The following is a 21,580-nucleotide window of genomic DNA, read 5'->3' as shown; positions in this document are numbered from 1 at the left end:
TAAGACAGGATTGTGGAGTTGATGTGGTTCATAATCGTGGTGTTATAATCTGGGGTCATGCCGATTATAATCTGATAAAAATCTGTACTGTTTCTAACACAGCTGCTACTGAGGAGTGGAAACATCAATTAATGTATTGCATAATATATAATTTAACTTGACCTGAGATCAGATTCTAAAAATGTCTTCTACATCCTGACAGTTTTCTGAAAAAGCTATGTTTCTATGTCAGTGGTTCTTCGATTTTTCAAAAATAGCAGACCTACAAGCTCGTAGCGCGCCACCGAGTGGCGCGCTATGAGCTTGTAGATCTGCTATTTTTCAATAGCTAACACCAAAAGGGGTTCCCGCCCAAAATGGGTTAAAAACTGACTGAACTTCTCACCCTATCTCTAAGGGAGAGGCCAGGCACACAACAAGAGACAAATCATTTATTAGGCCGCTTGTATCTGCGACCTTATTCTTTCGGTCATGACCCACACTTCATGACCATAGGTGAGAGTAGGAACACTTCATGACCATAGGTGAGAGTAGGAACACTTCATGACCATAGGTGAGAGTAGGAACACTTCATGACCATAGGTGAGAGTAGGAACACTTCATGACCATAGGTGAGAGTAGGAACACTTCATGACCATAGGTGAGAGTACAGGATTGCTCGGTATAGACAGAGAGCTTTGCCTTCTGGCTCAGCTCTCCTTTCGTCACAACAGTGCGGTACAGCGACTGCAATACAGTATAGTACCGCCCCTGCCGCTCCGATTCCCCGGCTGATCTCCTTCCCTGTCCTCCCCTCACTCGTGAACAAGAGACCCCGATATACTTAAACTCCTTCACCTGGGGGCAAAATCATTTGGGTCTATGGCTCTTCAGCCTGCCAAGAAGATGCAAATATAAACTATGTTTCTGCTGTGCCTGTGACTCAAACTTATACAATTTAGGCATTTAGCAGACACTCCAGATCGACAATAAGCAATAACAAAAAAGCATGGCTTATCACATATATAAGTAGTTATCATGAAACATGCGTAAGCTAAGAACGTAACAGTGGAATATCTATATCATGAAACTGTATCCTATACATATGTACTATATAAAGTGCTATGACTAAATAAAATGCAATTCTAGTGCTGTCTACGTAATGTCTGTATACAATGCTATCTAAGTCTACAAGAAGTGCTATCTAAGGGGCTAGGGCAAGTCCTACGGGCCATGATGGAGTCTGAAGAGGTGGGTTTTCAGACTACTTATCTGGGTGAACATGCAATACATGCACAACAAAAAAGGAACCAGTCAGCGGAATATTGTTACACACGCTGTGTCAACCACGACAGCCTGTTCCTATAAACACCACTACGTGTGTCAACCACAGACGCCGATAACATGATGTTCCGAACATCGCTAACTGGGTCAGTCCGTTTAGCTGAGGTTAGGTGACCTCATTCTGAGCTGACTTCCTCCAAAGCACGATGCCTGCCATCCTGCTGCCTCCTCCACCTCCTCCTCCTCCTCCTCCTCCACCTCCTCCTCCTCCTCCTCCTCCTCCTCCTCCACCTCCTCCTCCTCCTCCTCCTCCTGTTATTCCTGGTTGGAATAACACGTTAATTTCACGCGCTACGTCAGGGGTTCTCAACGTTTTTGGCCGGGGACCCCCGAAAATGCTCTGGCAACGTCTCGGGACCCCCGCCCCGCCCCCTTCCGACCTCCAATATAAATTGACTGCTACAATAACCTTAATAATAGAGACAATACACCATAAATAAATACTGAAACCAGATATAATCATTAGGGAAGGTGTATGCATGTACTATGTGTACTATATGTAAACTCTTCATTTCCATTTTCCAGCCATTCAGTTGCAAAAAAATATTTTAATTTATTTGGGGACCCCCCAAAATAATTTGGCGACCCCCAAGGGGTCGCGACCCACGGGTTGAGAACCCCTGCGCTACGTGACGTCCAGGGATAAGAAGCGGCCTGCTCACTCCTCATGCATTGAAGGAAGCATGAGGTCAGTCCGGGGCTCTCCCCAGGTCGGCATATAGGGAGAGTAGTGAAGGAAGCATGAGCTCTATATATAGGGAGAGTAGTGCCCAGGATTTATTGGCACCGGGTGAAACAATGTGTTACAAAAACTGTGGGATAAAAACTTTAAAAAAAAAATCACACCTGTGTGAAGTGAGTGGTGCAACTCCGTGTGGGGGTTCCCGGGGGGGGGGGGGGGGGTGTTGGAGTTCCAGACCCACAGGAACGCACCCAGGGTGCCGGGCCGGTTCCGGCGTGCCGCGCCGCGTCCGAAACGGTAGAGAAATGACAGAGTTACCGTGTGGGGGTCCCTCTACTGTACCCTCTACTGTACTGTACTGTCACTGTAATGTACTGGCACCCCTGAAAGCATCATATATACAGTTAATACGTGCGTGTGTGCGTTAGGTTGTGCACAGGTGGTGAAAAACAACCATGCTGTTTTCGTGCTCATACCCAGACACCCAGCCACCTACCCACACACATAGCTCCGTAAGGGAGTGGTTGCACCACTCAAACAAAAGAGAAGTGAATCTGTGTTCTCTGCAGTATTTCATTTGTACATGTTATGTGTGTGCGTGTGTGTGAGAGTGTGTGTGTGTATCATGCATCGTGTGTGTGTGTGCGTGCGTGCGTCGTGTGTGTGTGTTTTGTGTTTGTCACAGATTGAGGAACTCCGTCGCTATAGCAACACGTACCTTGTTAGTTCAGCACACCTGATAGGAAGTAACTGCATCTACCACAGTGGTTCTCAACCTGTGGGTCGGGACCCCCAGCGGGGTCCCAACCTGGTTTCGGGGGGGGGGGGGGGGGGGTCCCCACATGACAGTGAAGTGATAATTGAAGGACTTTTCCGGCCCTTTTTAAATATCTAAAAAAAAAAAAGAACAAACAAAAGACCATTACTACATCAAAAGTAATGAAGAAACTATACTATTTTAACTGGTCAAACTTTGGCCAAATTGTCAAATACTATATGAAAAGAGACACACATTGTGAAAATGGCCGACCTACAAGGTGACAACGCGAGGAGGCGCTGTGTGCTGAGCTTGTAGATCTGCCATTTTCACAATGTTTAGCTATGGTAAATGGTGCATTTATATAGCTTCGTTATCCAAGGCGCTTTACATAGATTGCTCATTACATTCACACACCTTTACATAGATTGTGCATTACATTCACACATTCACATACCTTTACATAGATTGTGCATTACATTCACACATTCACACACCTTTACATAGATTGTGCATTACATTCACCCATTCACACACATTCACACACCTTTACATAGATTGTGCATTACATTCACACACCTTTACATAGATTGTGCATTACATTCACACACCTTTACATAGATTGTGCATTACATTCACACACCTTTACATAGATTGTGCATTACATTCACACACCTTTACATAGATTGTGCATTACATTCACACACCTTTACATAGATTGTGCATTACATTCACACACCTTTACATAGATTGTGCATTACATTCACACACCTTTACATAGATTGTGCATTACATTCACCCATTCACACACACATCCATACACCGATGGCGGCAGAAACCATGCAAGGCACCAACCAGCACATCAGGAGCAAAGGGGTTCAGTGTCTTGCTCAAGGACACTTCAACACTAACTCTGGGGGAGCCCGGGTTCGAGCTGGCAACCTTGCGGTTAGCATCCGGCCACTCTACCCCTGAGCCACCGCCGCCCCCTCCTCTGCTTGTAGATCTGCTACTTCCACTATACCTTTTAGAAAATGTTTGAAACTATAAAAACAACAACACGGTAACGATTGTGCAAAAATAAACAATTCCCATGATCTCAAATCAATGATAGGCGATTATGTATTAATGAGCGTTCTGTGACCACACACACACACAGGCTCACATGGACTACGCAACGCACCTCAACGGCTCCGCCCACTATGACTCCGCCCACGATGACCCCTATGACTACGATACGGAGGAGCCGTGTGAGCTGAGCGCCACCGATGGGGTGGAGCGGGTGGTGGGACCCTACGTCCACTCCGTCATCTGTGTCCTGGGCCTGGTCGGAAACGCTCTGGTCATCGTCACCTACACCTTCTACAAGTACGCCTCATCAGGTCACCATTAGAGCGCTAGTGTGTAACGGGAGGACCCCCAAATTGACACCAATTAGCCCCGCGGACCCCCGTTTGAAAAGACATGCCAGGGACCCCCATAAGAGAAGATTTTTACGGCTCTAGCAGAGATTCTCAACCAAGTGTTCGCCCCAGGATAGGGAGGCATTCCCTCATTAAATACCAGGAATTGGTATTCCTGGTATTTCCTCCTTCCTCAAGCGATCAACATGTCACTTTGTGTTGTAAGCTTGCAGATCTGCTATGTCTGCTATTTTTGGAAAATGTACGCACATTATCCAACACGGATTAAACGATCATGCAAAAAATTATTGCGATTAGGCGTGAAGTAATAATTGGGCGTGGCCTATCTACAGGCGATCCAACTCCACGACAGACATGTCTGTGTAAGGGCAGATATTATGACAAAATTGCCAATCCACAAGCTTACATGTTGTCAGCTTGTAGATCTGCTATTTTTGGAAAATGTCTTTCAACGATCCTTACAAACGATCATGATGAAGATTAAGCAAAAATAGTAACAACAGCGCGTGGAATCATGATGTAACAACGGGGTGTGGCATATTATGATGTAACAACGGGGCGTGGCCTATTATGATGTAACAACGGGGCGCGGCCTATTATGATGCAACAACGGGGCGTGGCCTAGTATGATGTAACAACGGGGCGCGGCCTATTATGATGCAACAACGGGGCGTGGCCTATTATGATGTAACAACGGGCGTGACCTATTATGATGTAACAACGGGGCGTGGCCTATTATGATGCAACAACGGGGCGTGGCCTATTATGATGTAACAACAGGGCGTGGCCTATTATGATGTAACAACGGGGCGTGGCCTATTATGATGCAGCAACGGGGCGTTGCCTATTATGTTGTAACAACAGGGCGTGGCCTATTATGATGTAACACCGGGGCGTGGCCTATCATGATGTAACAACAGGGCGTGGCCTATCATGATGTAATAACAGGGCGCGGCCTATTATGTTGTAACAACAGGGTGTGGCCTATCATGATGTAACAACAGGGCGTGGCCTATCATGATGCAACAACAGGGCGTGGCCTATTATGATGTAACAACGGGGCGTGGCCTATTATGATGCAACAACGGGGCGTGGCCTATTATGTTGTAACACCTGGGCGTGGCCTATTATGATGCAACAACGGGGCGTGGCCTATTATGATGCAACAACGGGGCGTGGCCTATTATGATGTAACAACAGGGCGTGGCCTATTATGATGTAACAACGGGGCGTGGCCTATTATGATGCAACAACGGGCCGTTGCCTATTATGTTGTAACAACAGGGCGTGGCCTATTATGATGTAACAACGGGGCGTGGCCTATCATGATGTAACAACAGGGCGTGGCCTATCATGATGTAATAACAGGGCGCGGCCTATTATGTTGTAACAACAGGGTGTGGCCTATCATGATGTAACAACAGGGCGTGGCCTATCATGATGCAACAACAGGGCGTGGCCTATTATGATGTAACAACGGGCGTGGCCTATTATGATGCAACAACGGGGCGTGGCCTATTATGTTGTAACACCGGGGCGTGGCCTATTATGATGCAACAACGGGGCGTGGCCTATTATGATGTACCAACGTGGCGTGGCCTATTATGATGCAACAACGGGGCGTGGCCTATCATGATGCAACAACGGGGCGTGGCCTATCATGATGCAACAACGGGGCGTGGCCTATTATGATGCAACAACGGGGCGTGGCCTATTATGTTGTAACAACAGGGCGTGGCCTATCATGATGCAACAACAGGGCGTGTCCTATCATGATGTAATAACAGGGCGTGGCCTATTATGTTGTAACAACAGGGCGTGGCCTATCATGATGTAACAACAGGGCGTGGCCTATCATGATGTAATAACAGGGCGTGGCCTATCATGATGTACCAACGTGGCGTGGCCTATAATGATGTAACAACAGGGCGTGGCCTATCGTGATGTAATAACAGGGCGTGGCCTATCATGATGTACCAACGTGGCGTGGCCTATAATGATGTAACAACAGGGCGTGGCCTATCGTGATGTAATAACAGGGCGTGGCCTATCATGATGTACCAACGTGGCGTGGCCTATTATGATGTAACAATGGGGCGTGGCCTATCGTGATGTAATAACAGGGCGTGGCCTATCGTGATGTAATAACAGGGCATGGCCTATCATGATGTACCAACGTGGCGTGGCCTATTATGATGTAACAATGGGGCGTGGCCTATCGTGATGTAATAACAGGGCATGAGCTATCATGATGTAATAACAGGGCGTGGCCTATGGTGATGTAATAACAGGGCGTGGCCTATCGTGATGTAATAACAGGGCGTGGCCTATCATGATATACCAACGTGGCGTGGCCTATTATGATGTAACAATGGGGTGTGGCCTATGGTGATGTAATAACAGGGCGTGGCCTATCTCCCTCCAGGCGTTCCAAGTCCATGACGGACGTGTTCCTTCTCAACGTGGCGCTGGCGGACCTGCTGTTTGTGGCGGCGCTGCCGCTCATCATCTACAACGAGGCGCGGGATTGGACGATGGGCCCGGCGGCCTGTAGGCTGCTGCGTGGTGTATACAGGTGATTGGACGCTGCTGCGTGGTGTATACAGGTGATTGGACGCTGCTGCGTGGTGTATACAGGTGATTGGACCATGGGCCTCGCGGCCTGTAGGCTGCTGTGTGGTGATTGGACGATGGGCCTCGCGGCCTGTAGGCTGCTGTGTGGTGATTGGACGATGGGCCTCGCGGCCTGTAGGCTGCTGTGTGGTGATTGGACCATGGACCCCGCGGCCTGTAGGGTGCTGTGTGGTGATTGGACCATGGGCCCCGCGGCCTGTAGGCTGCTGTGTGGTGATTGGACCATGGGCCCCGCGGCCTGTAGGCTCCTCCTCACAGCGTCAACCTGTTCTCTACCTCCTCACAGCGTCAACCTGTTCTCTACCTCCTCACAGCGTCAACCTGTTCTCTACCTCCTCACAGCGTCAACCTGTTCTCTACCTCCTCACAGCGTCAACCTGTTCTCTACCTCCTCACAGCGTCAACCTGTTCTCTACCTCCTCACAGCGTCAACCTGTTCTCTACCTCCTCACAGCGTCAACCTGTTCTCTACCTCCTCACAGCGTCAACCTGTTCTCTACCTCCTCACAGCGTCAACCTGTTCTCTACCTCCTCACAGCGTCAACCTGTTCTCTACCTCCTCACAGCGTCAACCTGTTCTCTACCTCCTCACAGCGTCAACCTGTTCTCTACCTCCTCACAGCGTCAACCTGTTCTCTACCTCCTCACAGCGTCAACCTGTTCTCTACCTCCTCACAGCGTCAACCTGTTCTCCTCCTCCTCACAGCGTCAACCTGTTCTCTACCTCCTCACAGCGTCAACCTGTTCTCTACCTCCTCACAGCGTCAACCTGTTCTCTACCTCCTCACAGCGTCAACCTGTTCTCTACCTCCTCACAGCGTCAACCTGTTCTCTACCTCCTCACAGCGTCAACCTGTTCTCTACCTCCTCACAGCGTCAACCTGTTCTCTACCTCCTCACAGCGTCAACCTGTTCTCTACCTCCTCACAGCGTCAACCTGTTCTCCTCCTCCTCACAGCGTCAACCTGTTCTCTACCTCCTCACAGCGTCAACCTGTTCTCTACCTCCTCACAGCGTCAACCTGTTCTCTACCTCCTCACAGCGTCAACCTGTTCTCTACCTCCTCACAGCGTCAACCTGTTCTCTACCTCCTCACAGCGTCAACCTGTTCTCTACCTCCTCACAGCGTCAACCTGTTCTCTACCTCCTCACAGCGTCAACCTGTTCTCTACCTCCTCACAGCGTCAACCTGTTCTCTACCTCCTCACAGCGTCAACCTGTTCTCTACCTCCTCACAGCGTCAACCTGTTCTCTACCTCCTCACAGCGTCAACCTGTTCTCTACCTCCTCACAGCGTCAACCTGTTCTCTACCTCCTCACAGCGTCAACCTGTTCTCTACCTCCTCACAGCGTCAACCTGTTCTCTACCTCCTCACAGCGTCAACCTGTTCTCTACCTCCACACAGCGTCAACCTGTTCTCTTCCTTCCTCACAGCGTCAACCTGTACTCTTCAATTTACAATTTACAATTTAGGCATTTAGCAGACGCTCTTAATCCAGAGCGACTTACATTAGGCAGGAACAAAAGCATGGGAATACATCACATATATAAAATGCATTTATCAAGAAACATGCGTAAGCTAAGAACGTAACTAGAACATATCTATATAATGACACTATACATATTAACTATACATATATACTATACTATGCTATACATATGTACTATGATGTGCTATGACTACATACAATGCAATTATTGTGCTGTCTACATAACATGCTATAAGTCTGTTTCAAATGCTATCTAAGTCTAAAAAGTGCTATATAAGGGGGTAGGATAAGTGCTATGGGCCATGATGGAGTCTGAAAAGGTGGGTTTTCAGACTACGGCGGAAGATCGGGAGTGATGCTGCAGTTCTGACTGCAACGGGGAGTGCATTCCACAGTTTTGGGGCCAGAAGGGAGAAGAGTTTGGGACGTGTGGAGCGTTGGCCCGGCGTTTTTAGTGAGGGTACTTCCAGCTTTCCTGCGTTGGCTGATCTGAGTGCGCGGGAGGGTTTGTAGGGTTCAATCATGCTTGCAAGATATGGGGGAGCCATACCTTTGGTTGCTTTGAATGCCAGCATCAGAGTTTTGTATTCTGTGCGGGCCGCGACTGGGAGCCAGTGCAGGGAGCGGAGCAGGGGGGAGACATGTGAGAATTTTGGCTGGTTGAAGACCAGACGAGCTGCGGCATTTTGGATAATTTGGAGAGGCTTAAGTGCACATGCCGGTAGGCCAGTAAGGAGCGAATTACAATAGTCAAGTTTTGACAAGACTGTTGTCTGGATTAGGAGCTGAGCTGATTCCTGGGTGAGGAACGGTCTAATTCGTCGTATGTTATAGAGTGTGAACCTACAGGATCGAGTGACAGCTGTGATGTGAGTTTTAAACGAGAGCTGACTGTCCAGGACAACACCATGGTTCCTGGCTGTTGGGACAGACGTTACCAGGGCGTTGTCTACGGAAATAGTTAGCTCCCGCATAGGGCAGGACTTAGCTGGGAAGAAGAGAAGCTCAGTCTTGTCTGGGTTCAGCTTGAGGTGGTTAGAGGACATCCACTGTGAGATGTCAGCCAGGCATGCAGTGATGCAGTGTCAACCTGTTATCTACCTCCTCACAGCGTCAACCTGTTCTCTACCTCCTCACAGCGTCAACCTGTTCTCTTCCTCCACACAGCGTCAACCTGTTCTCTACCTCCTCACAGCGTCAACCTGTTCTCTACCTCCTCACAGCATCAACCTGTTCTCTACCTCCTCACAGCGTCAACCTGTTCTCTACCTCCTCACAGCGTCAACCTGTTCTCTACCTCCTCACAGCGTCAAAATGTTCTCTTCCTCCTCACAGCGTCAACCTGTTCTCTACCTCCTCACAGCGTCAACCTGTTCTCTACCTCCTCACAGCGTCAACCTGTTCTCTACCTCCACACAACCTGTTCTCTACCTCCTCACAGCGTCAACCTGTTCTCTACCTCCTCACAGCATCAACCTGTTCTCTACCTCCTCACAACCTGTTCTCTACCTCCTCACAGCGTCAACCTGTTCTCTTCCTCCTCACAGCGTCAACCTGTTCTCTACCTCCTCACAGCGTCAACCTGTTCTCTACCTCCTCACAGCGTCAACCTGTTCTCTACCTCCTCACAGCGTCAACCTGTTCTCTACCTCCTCACAGCGTCAACCTGTTCTCTACCTCCACACAGCGTCAACCTGTTCTCTACCTCCTCACAGCGTCAACCTGTTCTCTACCTCCTCACAGCGTCAACCTGTTCTCTACCTCCTCACAGCGTCAACCTGTTCTCTACCTCCTCACAGCGTCAACCTGTTCTCTACCTCCTCACAGCGTCAACCTGTTCTCTACCTCCTCACAGCGTCAACCTGTTCTCTACCTCCTCACAGCATCAACCTGTTCTCTACCTCCTCACAACCTGTTCTCTACCTCCTCACAGCGTCAACCTGTTCTCTTCCTCCTCACAGCGTCAACCTGTTCTCTACCTCCTCACAGCGTCAACCTGTTCTCTACCTCCTCACAGCGTCAACCTGTTCTCTACCTCCTCACAGCGTCAACCTGTTCTCTACCTCCTCACAGCGTCAACCTGTTCTCTACCTCCTCACAGCGTCAACCTGTTCTCTACCTCCTCACAGCGTCAACCTGTTCTCTTCCTCCTCACAGCGTCAACCTGTTCTCTACCTCCTCACAGCGTCAACCTGTTCTCTTCCTCCTCACAGCGTCAACCTGTTCTCTACCTCCTCACAGCGTCAACCTGTTCTCTACCTCCTCACAGCGTCAACCTGTTCTCTACCTCCTCACAACCTGTTCTCTACCTCCTCACAGCGTCAACCTGTTCTCTACCTCCTCACAGCGTCAACCTGTTCTCTACCTCCTCACAGCGTCAACCTGTTCTCTTCCTCCTCACAGCGTCAACCTGTTCTCTACCTCCTCACAGCGTCAACCTGTTCTCTTCCTCCTCACAGCGTCAACCTGTTCTCTACCTCCTCACAGCGTCAACCTGTTCTCTACCTCCTCACAGCGTCAACCTGTTCTCTACCTCCTCACAGCGTCAACCTGTTCTCTACCTCCTCACAGCGTCAACCTGTTCTCTACCTCCTCACAGCATCAACCTGTTCTCTACCTCCTCACAGCGTCAACCTGTTCTCTACCTCCTCACAGCGTCAACCTGTTCTCTACCTCCTCACAGCGTCAACCTGTTCTCCTCCTCCTCACAGCGTCAACCTGTTCTCTACCTCCTCACAGCGTCAACCTGTTCTCTACCTCCTCACAGCGTCAACCTGTTCTCTACCTCCTCACAGCGTCAACCTGTTCTCTACCTCCTCACAGCATCAACCTGTTCTCTACCTCCTCACAGCGTCAACCTGTTCTCTACCTCCTCACAGCGTCAACCTGTTCTCTACCTCCTCACAGCGTCAACCTGTTCTCCTCCTCCTCACAGCGTCAACCTGTTCTCTACCTCCTCACAGCGTCAACCTGTTCTCTACCTCCTCACAGCGTCAACCTGTTCTCTACCTCCTCACAGCGTCAACCTGTTCTCCTCCTCCTCACAGCGTCAACCTGTTCTCTACCTCCTCACAGCGTCAACCTGTTCTCTACCTCCTCACAGCGTCAACCTGTTCTCTACCTCCTCACAGCGTCAACCTGTTCTCTACCTCCTCACAGCGTCAACCTGTTCTCTACCTCCTCACAGCGTCAACCTGTTCTCTTCCTCCTCACAGCGTCAACCTGTTCTCTACCTCCTCACAGCGTCAACCTGTTCTCTTCCTCCTCACAGCGTCAACCTGTTCTCTTCCTCCTCACAGCGTCAACCTGTTCTCTTCCTCCTCACAGCGTCAACCTGTTCTCTACCTCCTCACAGCGTCAACCTGTTCTCTTCCTCCTCACAGCGTCAACCTGTTCTCTTCCTCCTCACAGCGTCAACCTGTTCTCTTCCTCCTCACAGCGTCAACCTGTTCTCTTCCTCCTCACAGCGTCAACCTGTACTGCGGCATGCTGCTGCTGGCCTGCATCAGCGCAGACCGCTACGTGGCCATCGTCCACGCGCGGCGCAGCTTCCGCCTGCGCAGCGTGTTCTACGGCCGCGTGGTGTGCAGCGCCGTGTGGCTGCTGGCGCTGGCGCTGTCCGTCCCCACCGTCTACTACCACGACACCTACCGGCCCTCGCACCTCACCATGGACTACGACCTGACGACGACGACCGCCGCCAGTTCAGCGGCGGGAACCGACGCACTGACGGACGAGGCCGACGAAGTAGGGTAAGTCGTATAGCCTGGGAAGCGTTCCTTTTCGGTAGCAGTGTTGATTTCGTCGACTAAAACTAAGACGAAAAGTGTTCGTCGACTACCTTTTTTCACCGACGGAAACTAAATGGAAACTAAATGAAAACTAAGCTGTGATGACTAAAACTATGAGACTAAATATACAGTATGGACAATTTCGTCAACAAATAAAAAAAATAGACTAAAATGTTAGGAAGGGACTAGTGGACAAGAGATCCAGTATAAGTCATTTTACACTTGGTTGCATGCTGAAAATAGGTCACAAGCTCACAACGCGTCGAGCTGTGACGCGTTGTGAGCTTGTAGATCGGCTATTTTCAGCAAGTGTAAAATAAGTCATTACGACAGCATTAAGGCCCTCCAAAACACATTTTAGTCGACTAAATCAACTATAGATTTAGTCGACTAAAATCCTATGATATTTAGTTGACTAAAACTAGAGTAACACTCCATGTGACTAAAATGTGACTAAAACTAAGTGAAAACTATTCAAGAAGACTATGAATAAAACTAAAATCTAAATTTACTGCCAAAAACGACACTGTTTGGTAGCTCCCGATCCGATTACGATCATTTGATTTTGAATAACTGCCGATTCCGATGTTTCCCGATCCGATATTTATATTTTTACACACTTACTTATACCACATCACAACAGTACAATATCCCAAATCACAGACAATATCCAGTCTAATGTCATGGATATGGATATATTGATTCCAGGGATGTCCCGATCACGTTCTTTGGCTCCCGATCCGACTCCGGTCATTTGAAAATGACGTGATCGGCCCCCGATTTCCGATCACATGATCGGATCGGGGATTCGAACTCGGTTCTCCCACGTTGAAAGTCCAACATCTTAACCACTAGACCAAAGGGATATCCACAGACATTAGACTGTTGAGGCCATCAGGCCGAGGCTCTGAGCCACTCTGAGCCACTCTGCTACACATACATACCCTCTGTACCGCTGAGCCACTCTGCTACACTATAGCGCCACCATCAGGCCGAGGCTCTGAGCCACTCTGCTACACTATAGCGCCACCATCAGGCCGAGGCTCTGAGCCACTCTGCTACACTATAGCGCCACCATCAGGCCGAGGCTCTGAGCCGCTCTGCTACACAAACATACCCTCTGAGCCACTCTGCTACACTATAGCGCCACCATCAGGCCGAGGCTCTGAGCCACTCTGCTACACATAAATACCCTCTGAGCCACTCTGCTACACATACATACCCTCTGAGCCACTCTGCTACACATACATACCCTCTGAGCCACTCTGCTACACTATAGCGCCACCATCAGGCCGAGGCTCTGAGCCACTTTGCTACACTATAGCGCCACCATCAGGCCGAGGCTCTGAGCCACTCTGCTACACATACATACCCTCTGAGCCACTCTGCTACACATACATACCCTCTGAGCCACTCTGCTACACTATAGCGCCACCATCAGGCCGAGGCTCTGAGCCACTTTGCTACACTATAGCGCCACCATCAGGCCGAGGCTCTGAGCCACTCTGCTACACATACATACCCTCTGAGCCACTCTGCTACACATACATACCCTCTGAGCCACTCTGCTACACATACATACCCTCTCCTACAGGTCTGTCTGTGTGCATACATACCCTCTCCTACAGGTCTGTCTGTGTGCATACATACCCTCTCCTACAGGTCTGTCTGTGTGCATACATACCCTCTCCTACAGGTCTGTCTGTGTGCATACATACCCTCTGCCACAGGTTCGTGTGCGGCTTCCACTTCCAGGACAAGGTGACGGCGGGCCGCATGAAGGTGCTGGTGCCCGGCGCGCAGATGGCCGTGGGCTTCCTGCTCCCCCTGCTGGTGATGGTGGCGTGCTACAGCGGCGTGGTGCTCACGCTGCTGCGGAGCAGGAACTTCCAGCGGCACCGGGCGGTGCGCGTGGTCCTGGCCGTGGTGGCCGTGTTCGTCCTGTGCCACCTGCCCTACAACGTGGCGCTGCTGGTGGACACCGCCACCATGTTCAGCACGCGGGCCTGCGGCGTGGCCGACACCGTGCAGGTACGGCGGGAACATGATTGATTGATTGAAAAGCGTATTAGGCCGTATTGATTCCGTTGACTTAAAACTAAGACGAAAAATGTCCACCGACGAAAACTACATGTAAACTAAGCTGTGATGACTAAAAACTAAGACTAAATAAACTGACAATTTCGTCAACAAATAAAAACTAGACGGTGGTGGCTCAGGGGTAGATTGGCTGGATGGTAACCGCAAGGTTGCCTGTTCGAACCCGGGCTCCCCCAGAGTTAGTGTCGAAGTGTCCTTGAGCAAGACACTGAACCCCAAATTGCTCCCGATGTGCTGGCTAGTGCCTTGCATGGTTTCTGCCACCATCGGTGTATGAATGTGTGTGTGAATGGGTGAATTGATGCAAAATCTATGTAAAGCGCCTTGGATAAAGGCGCTATATAAATGCACCATTTACCATTTAAAATGTTAGGAAGGGACTAGTGGACAAGAGATCCAGTATAAGTCATTTTACACTTGGTTGCATGCTGAAAATAGACTATCTACACGCTCAAAACGCGTGTCAACTAGTGTCAACTAAATCTAGACTAACACTAAAACATTCCAGGTGACTAAAATGTGACAAACTAAATGAAAACTATTCAAGAGACTATGACTAAAACTAAAATCAAAATTTGCTGCCAATAACAACACTGGGAGTGGCCGACACCGTGCAGGTACGGCGGGAACATGGATTCATTGATTGATTGATTGATTGAAAAGTGTATTCCTCACAAAAAACATGCAGTAATATCCTGGTCACTATACCGCCTCCCCCTGGCCAGCCGGGGCGCCTGATGGAGGGGAAAGGAACTGGTCTCTATACCGCCTCCCCCTGGCCAGCCGGGGCGCCTGATGGAGGGGAAAGGAACTGGTCTCTATACCGCCTCCCCCTGGCCAGCCGGGGCGCCTGATGGAGGGGAAAGGAACTGGTCTCTATACCGCCTCCCCCTGGCCAGCCGGGGCGCCTGATGGAGGGGAAAGGAACTGGTCTCTATACCGCCTCCCCCTGGCCAGCCGGGGCGCCTGATGGAGGGGAAAGGAACTGGTCTCTATACCGCCTCCCCCTGGCCAGCCGGGGCGCCTGATGGAGGGGAAAGAAACTGGTCTCTATACCGCCTCCCCCTGGCCAGCCGGGGCGCCTGATGGAGGGGAAAGAAACTGGTCTCTATACCGCCTCCCCCTGGCCAGCCGGGGCGCCTGATGGAGGGGAAAGAAACTGGTCTCTATACCGCCTCCCCCTGGCCAGCCGGGGCGCCTGATGGAGGGGAAAGAAACTGGTCTCTATACCGCCTCCCCCTGGCCAGCCGGGGCGCCTGATGGAGGGGAAAGGAACTGGTCTCTATACCGCCTCCCCCTGGCCAGCCGGGGCGCCTGATGGAGGGGAAAGGAACTGGTCTCTATACCGCCTCCCCCTGGCCAGCCGGGGCGCCTGATGGAGGGGAAAGAAACTGGTCTCTATACCGCCTCCCCCTGGCCAGCCGGGGCGCCTGATGGAGGGGAAAGAAACTGGTCTCTATACCGCCTCCCCCTGGCCAGCCGGGGCGCCTGATGGAGGGGAATGGAAATGAGTACGAGGCTTGTGCTGACCCTCCTGTCCTCCTCCCTGTAAGAGAGAAGGTCCAGACAGTGGGAGTGTTTGTGGATTATGAGGAGGGTCTGGTCTCCTTTTATGACGTGGAGGCCATAGTTCACCTCTACTCTTTCACTGGCTGCAGCTTCACTGATAAACTATATCCATTATTCAGTCCATGTCTTAATAATGGTGGTAGAAACTCTGCTCCTCTGATCATCTCTCCTGTCAACATGGACGCTGATCTTGGTGGTGACGGAGGGAACATGTCCTCTCCAAGTTCAAAAAGAAGAAAAATCACACCCGTGTGAAATGAGGGTCGCTCTTATCATCTTACAACACCAATTGCAACATAACGTTTGTTTAAGCAACGGGTTTTAGTCCTCAAAACAAACATTAAATGTATCTTTATTATCTATGAGGCGTTTTCTTAAACGAGCATCGTTGAAAGACAAAGATTAAAGCTGTATATAGAAAATCAGACCTGTCTGAAGTGAGTGGTGCAACAGTGACACTTGGTGGTCAACAGATGCTATTGCGTCTGGTAGTCTCTTCAGTACCGTTACACTAAAACTCAGCTTCCCACGCACGCACGCACGCACGCACACACACACACACACACACACACACACACACACACACACACACACACACACACACACACACACACACACACACACACACACACACACACACACACACACACACACACACACACACACACACACACACACACAGACACACACACACACACACACACACACACACACACACACACACACCTCTCCATACCAGTAAATTAATTTAGAAATAAATGATGCACATATTCAATATAATCTGACTCCACAAGTGCATTAAGACATGGATTGAAGTATGGCCTCCTCTCTCTCTCTCTCTCTCTCTCTCTCTCTCTCTCTCTCTCCGCACAGGTGGCCAAGACGGTGGCCAAGACGGTGGCGTACCTGCACTGCTGCCTGAACCCCGTGCTGTACGCCTTCGTGGGCGTCAAGTTCCGCAGCCACTTCCGCAAGATCATGGAGGACCTGTGGTGCCTGGGGAAGAGGTACATGTCCCCGGGTGGGGGGGGGTCGCGCCGGCGCTTCTCCTCCACCAGGGGGGGCCAAACCACCTCCGACTTCTACGTGTCCGCGGCGGCCGCGGCGGCGCGGCGCTCCGTCGACGGCTCCAGCAGCGACAACGGAACCTCCTTCACCATGTGAGGATGGGTCGACCCCCTCCCCCACCCCCGCCGCGCGGACGGAAGCAGGGGTCATCCATCCACCCGTCTTCACCATGTGAGGATGGACCCCCCCCCCCCCCCCAGGTCTTCCACACGCTACGTCCGGCCAGGGAAACTCTCCCCTGTCAGATGAAAAGAAGCAGCTTGGACTCCTCATGCATAGAAGGATGGCAGAGGAAGTGTAGTGTAGTGTAGTGCCCAGGATTACATTACATAATTGGGCACTGGGTGAAAAAACTGGGCACTGGGTGAAAAATCGTGGGATAAAAATTATTTAAAAAAAAAAGAGAACCCCTGTTTTAAATGAGTCCCAGGGACATTTTATGAGTCCCACTTCAACGACGTCTGGAGTCATATTTTGCCATTTTTACAAATTGCAGCATTCAACTACCATTTCATTTTATATGGTTACAATTTACAATTTAGGCATTTAGCAGACGCTCTTAATCCAGAGCGATTTACATTAAGCAAGAACAAAAAGCATGGGAATACATCACATATATAAAAAGCATTTATCAAGAAACATGCGTAAGCTAAGAACGTAACTAGAACATATCTATATATAATGACACTATACATATAAGCTATACATATATATTATACTATGCTGTACTGTTATTGTGCTGTCTACATGACATGCTATAAGTCTGTCTAAAAAGTGCTGTCTAAGGGGGTAGGGTAAGTGCTATGGGCCATGGTAGAGTCTGAAAAGGTGGGTTTTCAAACTACGGCGGAAGATCAGGAGTGATGCTGCAGTTCTGATTGCAACGGGAAGTGCGTTCCACAGTTTTGGGGCCAGAAGGGAGAAGAGTTTGGGACGTGTGGAGCGTTGTCCCGGCGTTTTTAGTGAGGGTACTTCCAGCTTCCCTGCGTTGGCTGATCTGAGTGCGCGGGAGGGTTTGTAGGGTTCAATCATGCTTGCAAGATATGGGGGAGCCATACCTTTGGTTGCTTTGAATGCCAGCATCAGAGTTTTGTATTCTGTGCGGGCAGCGACCGGGAGCCAGTGCAGGGAGCGGAGCAGGGGGGAGACATGTGAGAATTTTGGCTGGTTGAAGACCAAGCGAGCTGCGGCATTTTGGATCAGTTGGAGAGGCTTAAGTGCACATGCCGGTAGGCCAGTGAGGAGGGAGTGGTTATAATGTGGTTATATTCATGTAGAAAACAGAAGAAGAAATGATTATTATAACTAAAGCTATAGCAAAATAAACTAGAATAAAAAACAGTACAGTAGTACAGAAGTGCATCTCGTGGATGCAGAGGTCGTTGTTTTATTGCGTCCCTTAACTATAAACTGCCTTTTGGAATGCAAAATGCACCCTATTGTAATCTCTGGATGGACCCCCCAGCGGACAGAAGCAGGTCATCCATCCAACCGCCATCAATGCATTGAAAGAGACACAAATAAATCACGTTTTATCCGAGCATTGATTGGTCTCAGTATAGCCGTCTACTGACCTACCAAGATCCCAGTAAGCTGAATTCTCAACTGACTTTATGTGGCCGTTAAGACTGACTTATGTGGCCGGTTAAGACTGACTTCATGTGGCCGGTTAAGACTGACTTTATGTGGCCGGTTAAGACTGACTTTATGTGGCCGGTTAAGACTGGCTTTATGGGCCCAGGCGGTGGCGTAACCGTCTGGGCACCCGACTGGTAATCCAGTCGCAGTGTGCCGCGGGTTCGACTCCCGAGCCCGACACGGCCTTTACTGCATGTCTTCCCCCATCTCTCTCCCGTTTCCTGTCAGCCTACTGTCTGTCCCTTCAAAAACCAATAAAAGGCGTAAGCCGCAAAAAAAATATCTTAAAAAAAGAAGAAAAAAGACTGGCTTTATGTGGCCGTTAAGACTGACTTATGTGGCCGGTTAAGACTGACTTATGTGGCCGGTTAAGACTGACTTTATGTGGCCGGTTAATACTGACTTTATGTGGCCGGTTAAGACTGACTTTATGTGGCCGGTTAAGACTGACTTTATGTGGCCGGTTAAGACTGACTTATGTGGCCGGTTAAGACTGACTTTATGTGGCCGGTTAAGACTGACTTATGTGGCCGGTTAAGACTGACTTATGTGGCCGATTAAGACTGACTTTATGTGGCCGGTTAAGACTGACTTGAAGGGACGCCCGCTGGCCTAGCGGTCCAGGCGCATGCCACATATAGCCTAGGCTTTGGCCTGACAGCGCGTCGCGTGTTCGAGTCCCGTTCATGACGACCTTAATTGCTGTGTCTCTCCCCTTCTCTCTCTCCCTCTTTCCTGTCTATCTTCACTTACATAAATCACACACACACACACACACACACACACACACACACACACACGACATGACATTCGCCAGGAAATCCGAGACGCGACAGCGTCTGCCTTCCTGCTACTGACACACACACACACACACACACACACACACACACACACACACAGTAAAATAATCTGGATATTTGTATAATTACTGTATAATTAAAGGTATTTATTTTTCTCCATATATTGAAGTGTCTGTTTTATAATGAGTTAAATGTCATAATAACAGGGGTAATCTGTGTGGTCTTACAACTGGCCATAACTCTGGCATGATGTCAGCAACGTTCCACACGTCTACATGTATATCTGTCCGCAGAGGTTCATCGTTGGCATCCAGGGAGTGTGTGTGCAACATGTGGCATCGACCGGGTTAACGGTGCCGGAGATTAGTTGTACACAGCCGGACGGACGGACAGACACACACATGGACGAACGGACGGACACGCGGACAGACGGACTGACACACACACGGACGGACACACACACGGACGGACACACATGGACGAACGGACGGACACACGGACTGACACACACACGGGCGGACACACATGGACGGACGGACGCACACATGGACGGACGGACGCACACATGGACGGACGGACAGACACACGGACGGACGGACAGACACACACACGGACGGACAGACACACACACGGACGGACACACACACACGCAAAACATACTCTCTCCCCATGCCTTCGGCCTGGTGGAGACAATAACAAATAGACTAATTCAGAAACGGGTCTCATGGTCGCAGCTTACGTATTTCCTGTAGGTGGAAATCTTTCTTTTTTATGAACACAATGCTGCTGTACTTTATACCTCAAACTTTAAATGCTTAGTATGAGGTATAAAGTACAGCAGCCTTGTGTTCATAAAACACAAAGATTGGGTATTGCGTAAGACTGACGTTATGTATCTTTCAGGACCTTTTTTTGAGTGGTGTAAACCACTCCTACAACTGGCTTTGTTAGTTTACGTGTCTGTCCGTACCAAAAAAAAAAATCACACCCGTGTGAACTGAGTGGTGTAAGGTTTTATATAGCATGATCAGCTGTGGTCTGACGTAATGTCTGACGTAATGAAATCACACAAAATATGTTAAGTAAAAAAAGCTATCATTTTTGATAAATGTATGTATCACACCCGGATGTGATTTCACAACTGGCTGTTTTTGCGCAGAGAAAATGACCACGGTTGCTACGGTCATCCAGTTCACCCGGGTGTGATTTAATTACGTCAGAAATTATTTTGAACATAGCAACCATGGTCATTTTTTTATGCACACAAAAGCCAGTTGTAGGAGTGGTTTACACCACTCAAAATGAGCATGGTTGCTATGGTCACCCAGTTCACACGGTGTGATTTCATTACGTCAGACCACAGCTGATCAGTCTATATAAGACCTTACACCACTCACACGGGTGTGATTTTTTTTGAATGTTGCCACTAGTGTTGGAGCAGCCATAAACTACACAGGTTCATCCCGATGTTCTGGGCATCTTTGTAATGTTAGTGTTAGTAAAAAGCAGGTAAAAGAGTAACGTTTGAGGCAGACTAACATCAGTCACTCTACAGTTCACTGTAGTAGAAGAGGTGCGGGTTTACCCCGCAGCTATGGCTCCGCCTACCAGTGTTGTTTTCGTCGACTAAAACTCATCCTTTTTCCACTGAAAAAAAACTAAATGGGAACTAAGTGAAAACTGTGCTATGATGACTAAAACTAAGACTAAATATACTGACAATTTCGTCAACAAATAAAAACTAGACTAAAATGTTAGGAAGGGACTAGTGGACAAGAGATAAGTCATTTTACACTTGGTTGCATGCTGAAAATAGCAGATCTACAAGCTCACAACGCGTCTCAGAAGCAAGTGTAAAAACAGTCCTTACGACGGCATCAATGCCTTTATCCAAGGCGCTTTACATAGAATTATTCACACACACATTCATACACCGATTGCGGCGGAAGCCATGCAAGGTACCAACCAGCACATCGGGAGCAATTTGGGGTTCCGTGTCTTGCCCAAGGACACTTCGACAGGAGGAGCCGGGATTCGAACCGCCTACCCATGGATCATTGGACGACCTGCTCTACCTCTTGAGCCACAGTAGTAGCGTGTAGATCTCTTCTCAACCAATAAAAGAGTTCGGGGGGCCGTGGTGAAACGCCACTCAATTAGGAGACCCTGCGAGCGAATGATAGGAGGGGTGGACGGCGTCGCTGCGTGCTCGCGTCAGGACGGTCTCGTTGAAGAAAATATTGTGTGTGTTAGCTAGCTTTAGACCTGAGGTCGACTCAACAAAAAAAAAAGCTTCCAAATCT

At 49.5% G+C, this 21,580-nt stretch overlaps 1 protein-coding gene across 1 annotated transcript; it reads left to right on the top strand.

Annotated features, from left to right (window-relative positions):
* Positions 1-3,927: 3,927 nt before the first annotated feature.
* LOC306940545 (C-C chemokine receptor type 6-like) lies at positions 3,928-16,935 on the top strand (the record flags this gene model as incomplete). The annotated part of the gene is made up of 5 exons (XM_079525642.1): positions 3,928-4,130; positions 6,612-6,761; positions 11,779-12,063; positions 13,833-14,133; positions 16,645-16,935. The coding sequence occupies 5 exons, from the start codon at positions 3,928-3,930 to the stop codon at positions 16,933-16,935; spliced, it is 1,230 nt and encodes a 409-aa protein (XP_079381768.1).
* Between the last annotated feature and the right edge of the window lie 4,645 nt (positions 16,936-21,580).

This window comes from Electrona antarctica (assembly GCF_951216825.1).
Source record: "Electrona antarctica genome assembly, chromosome: 17".
NCBI lineage: Eukaryota > Metazoa > Chordata > Actinopteri > Myctophiformes > Myctophidae > Electrona > Electrona antarctica.
The sequence above is the reverse complement of the archived record's forward strand: the minus strand, read 5'-3'. Positions and strand labels throughout refer to the sequence as shown.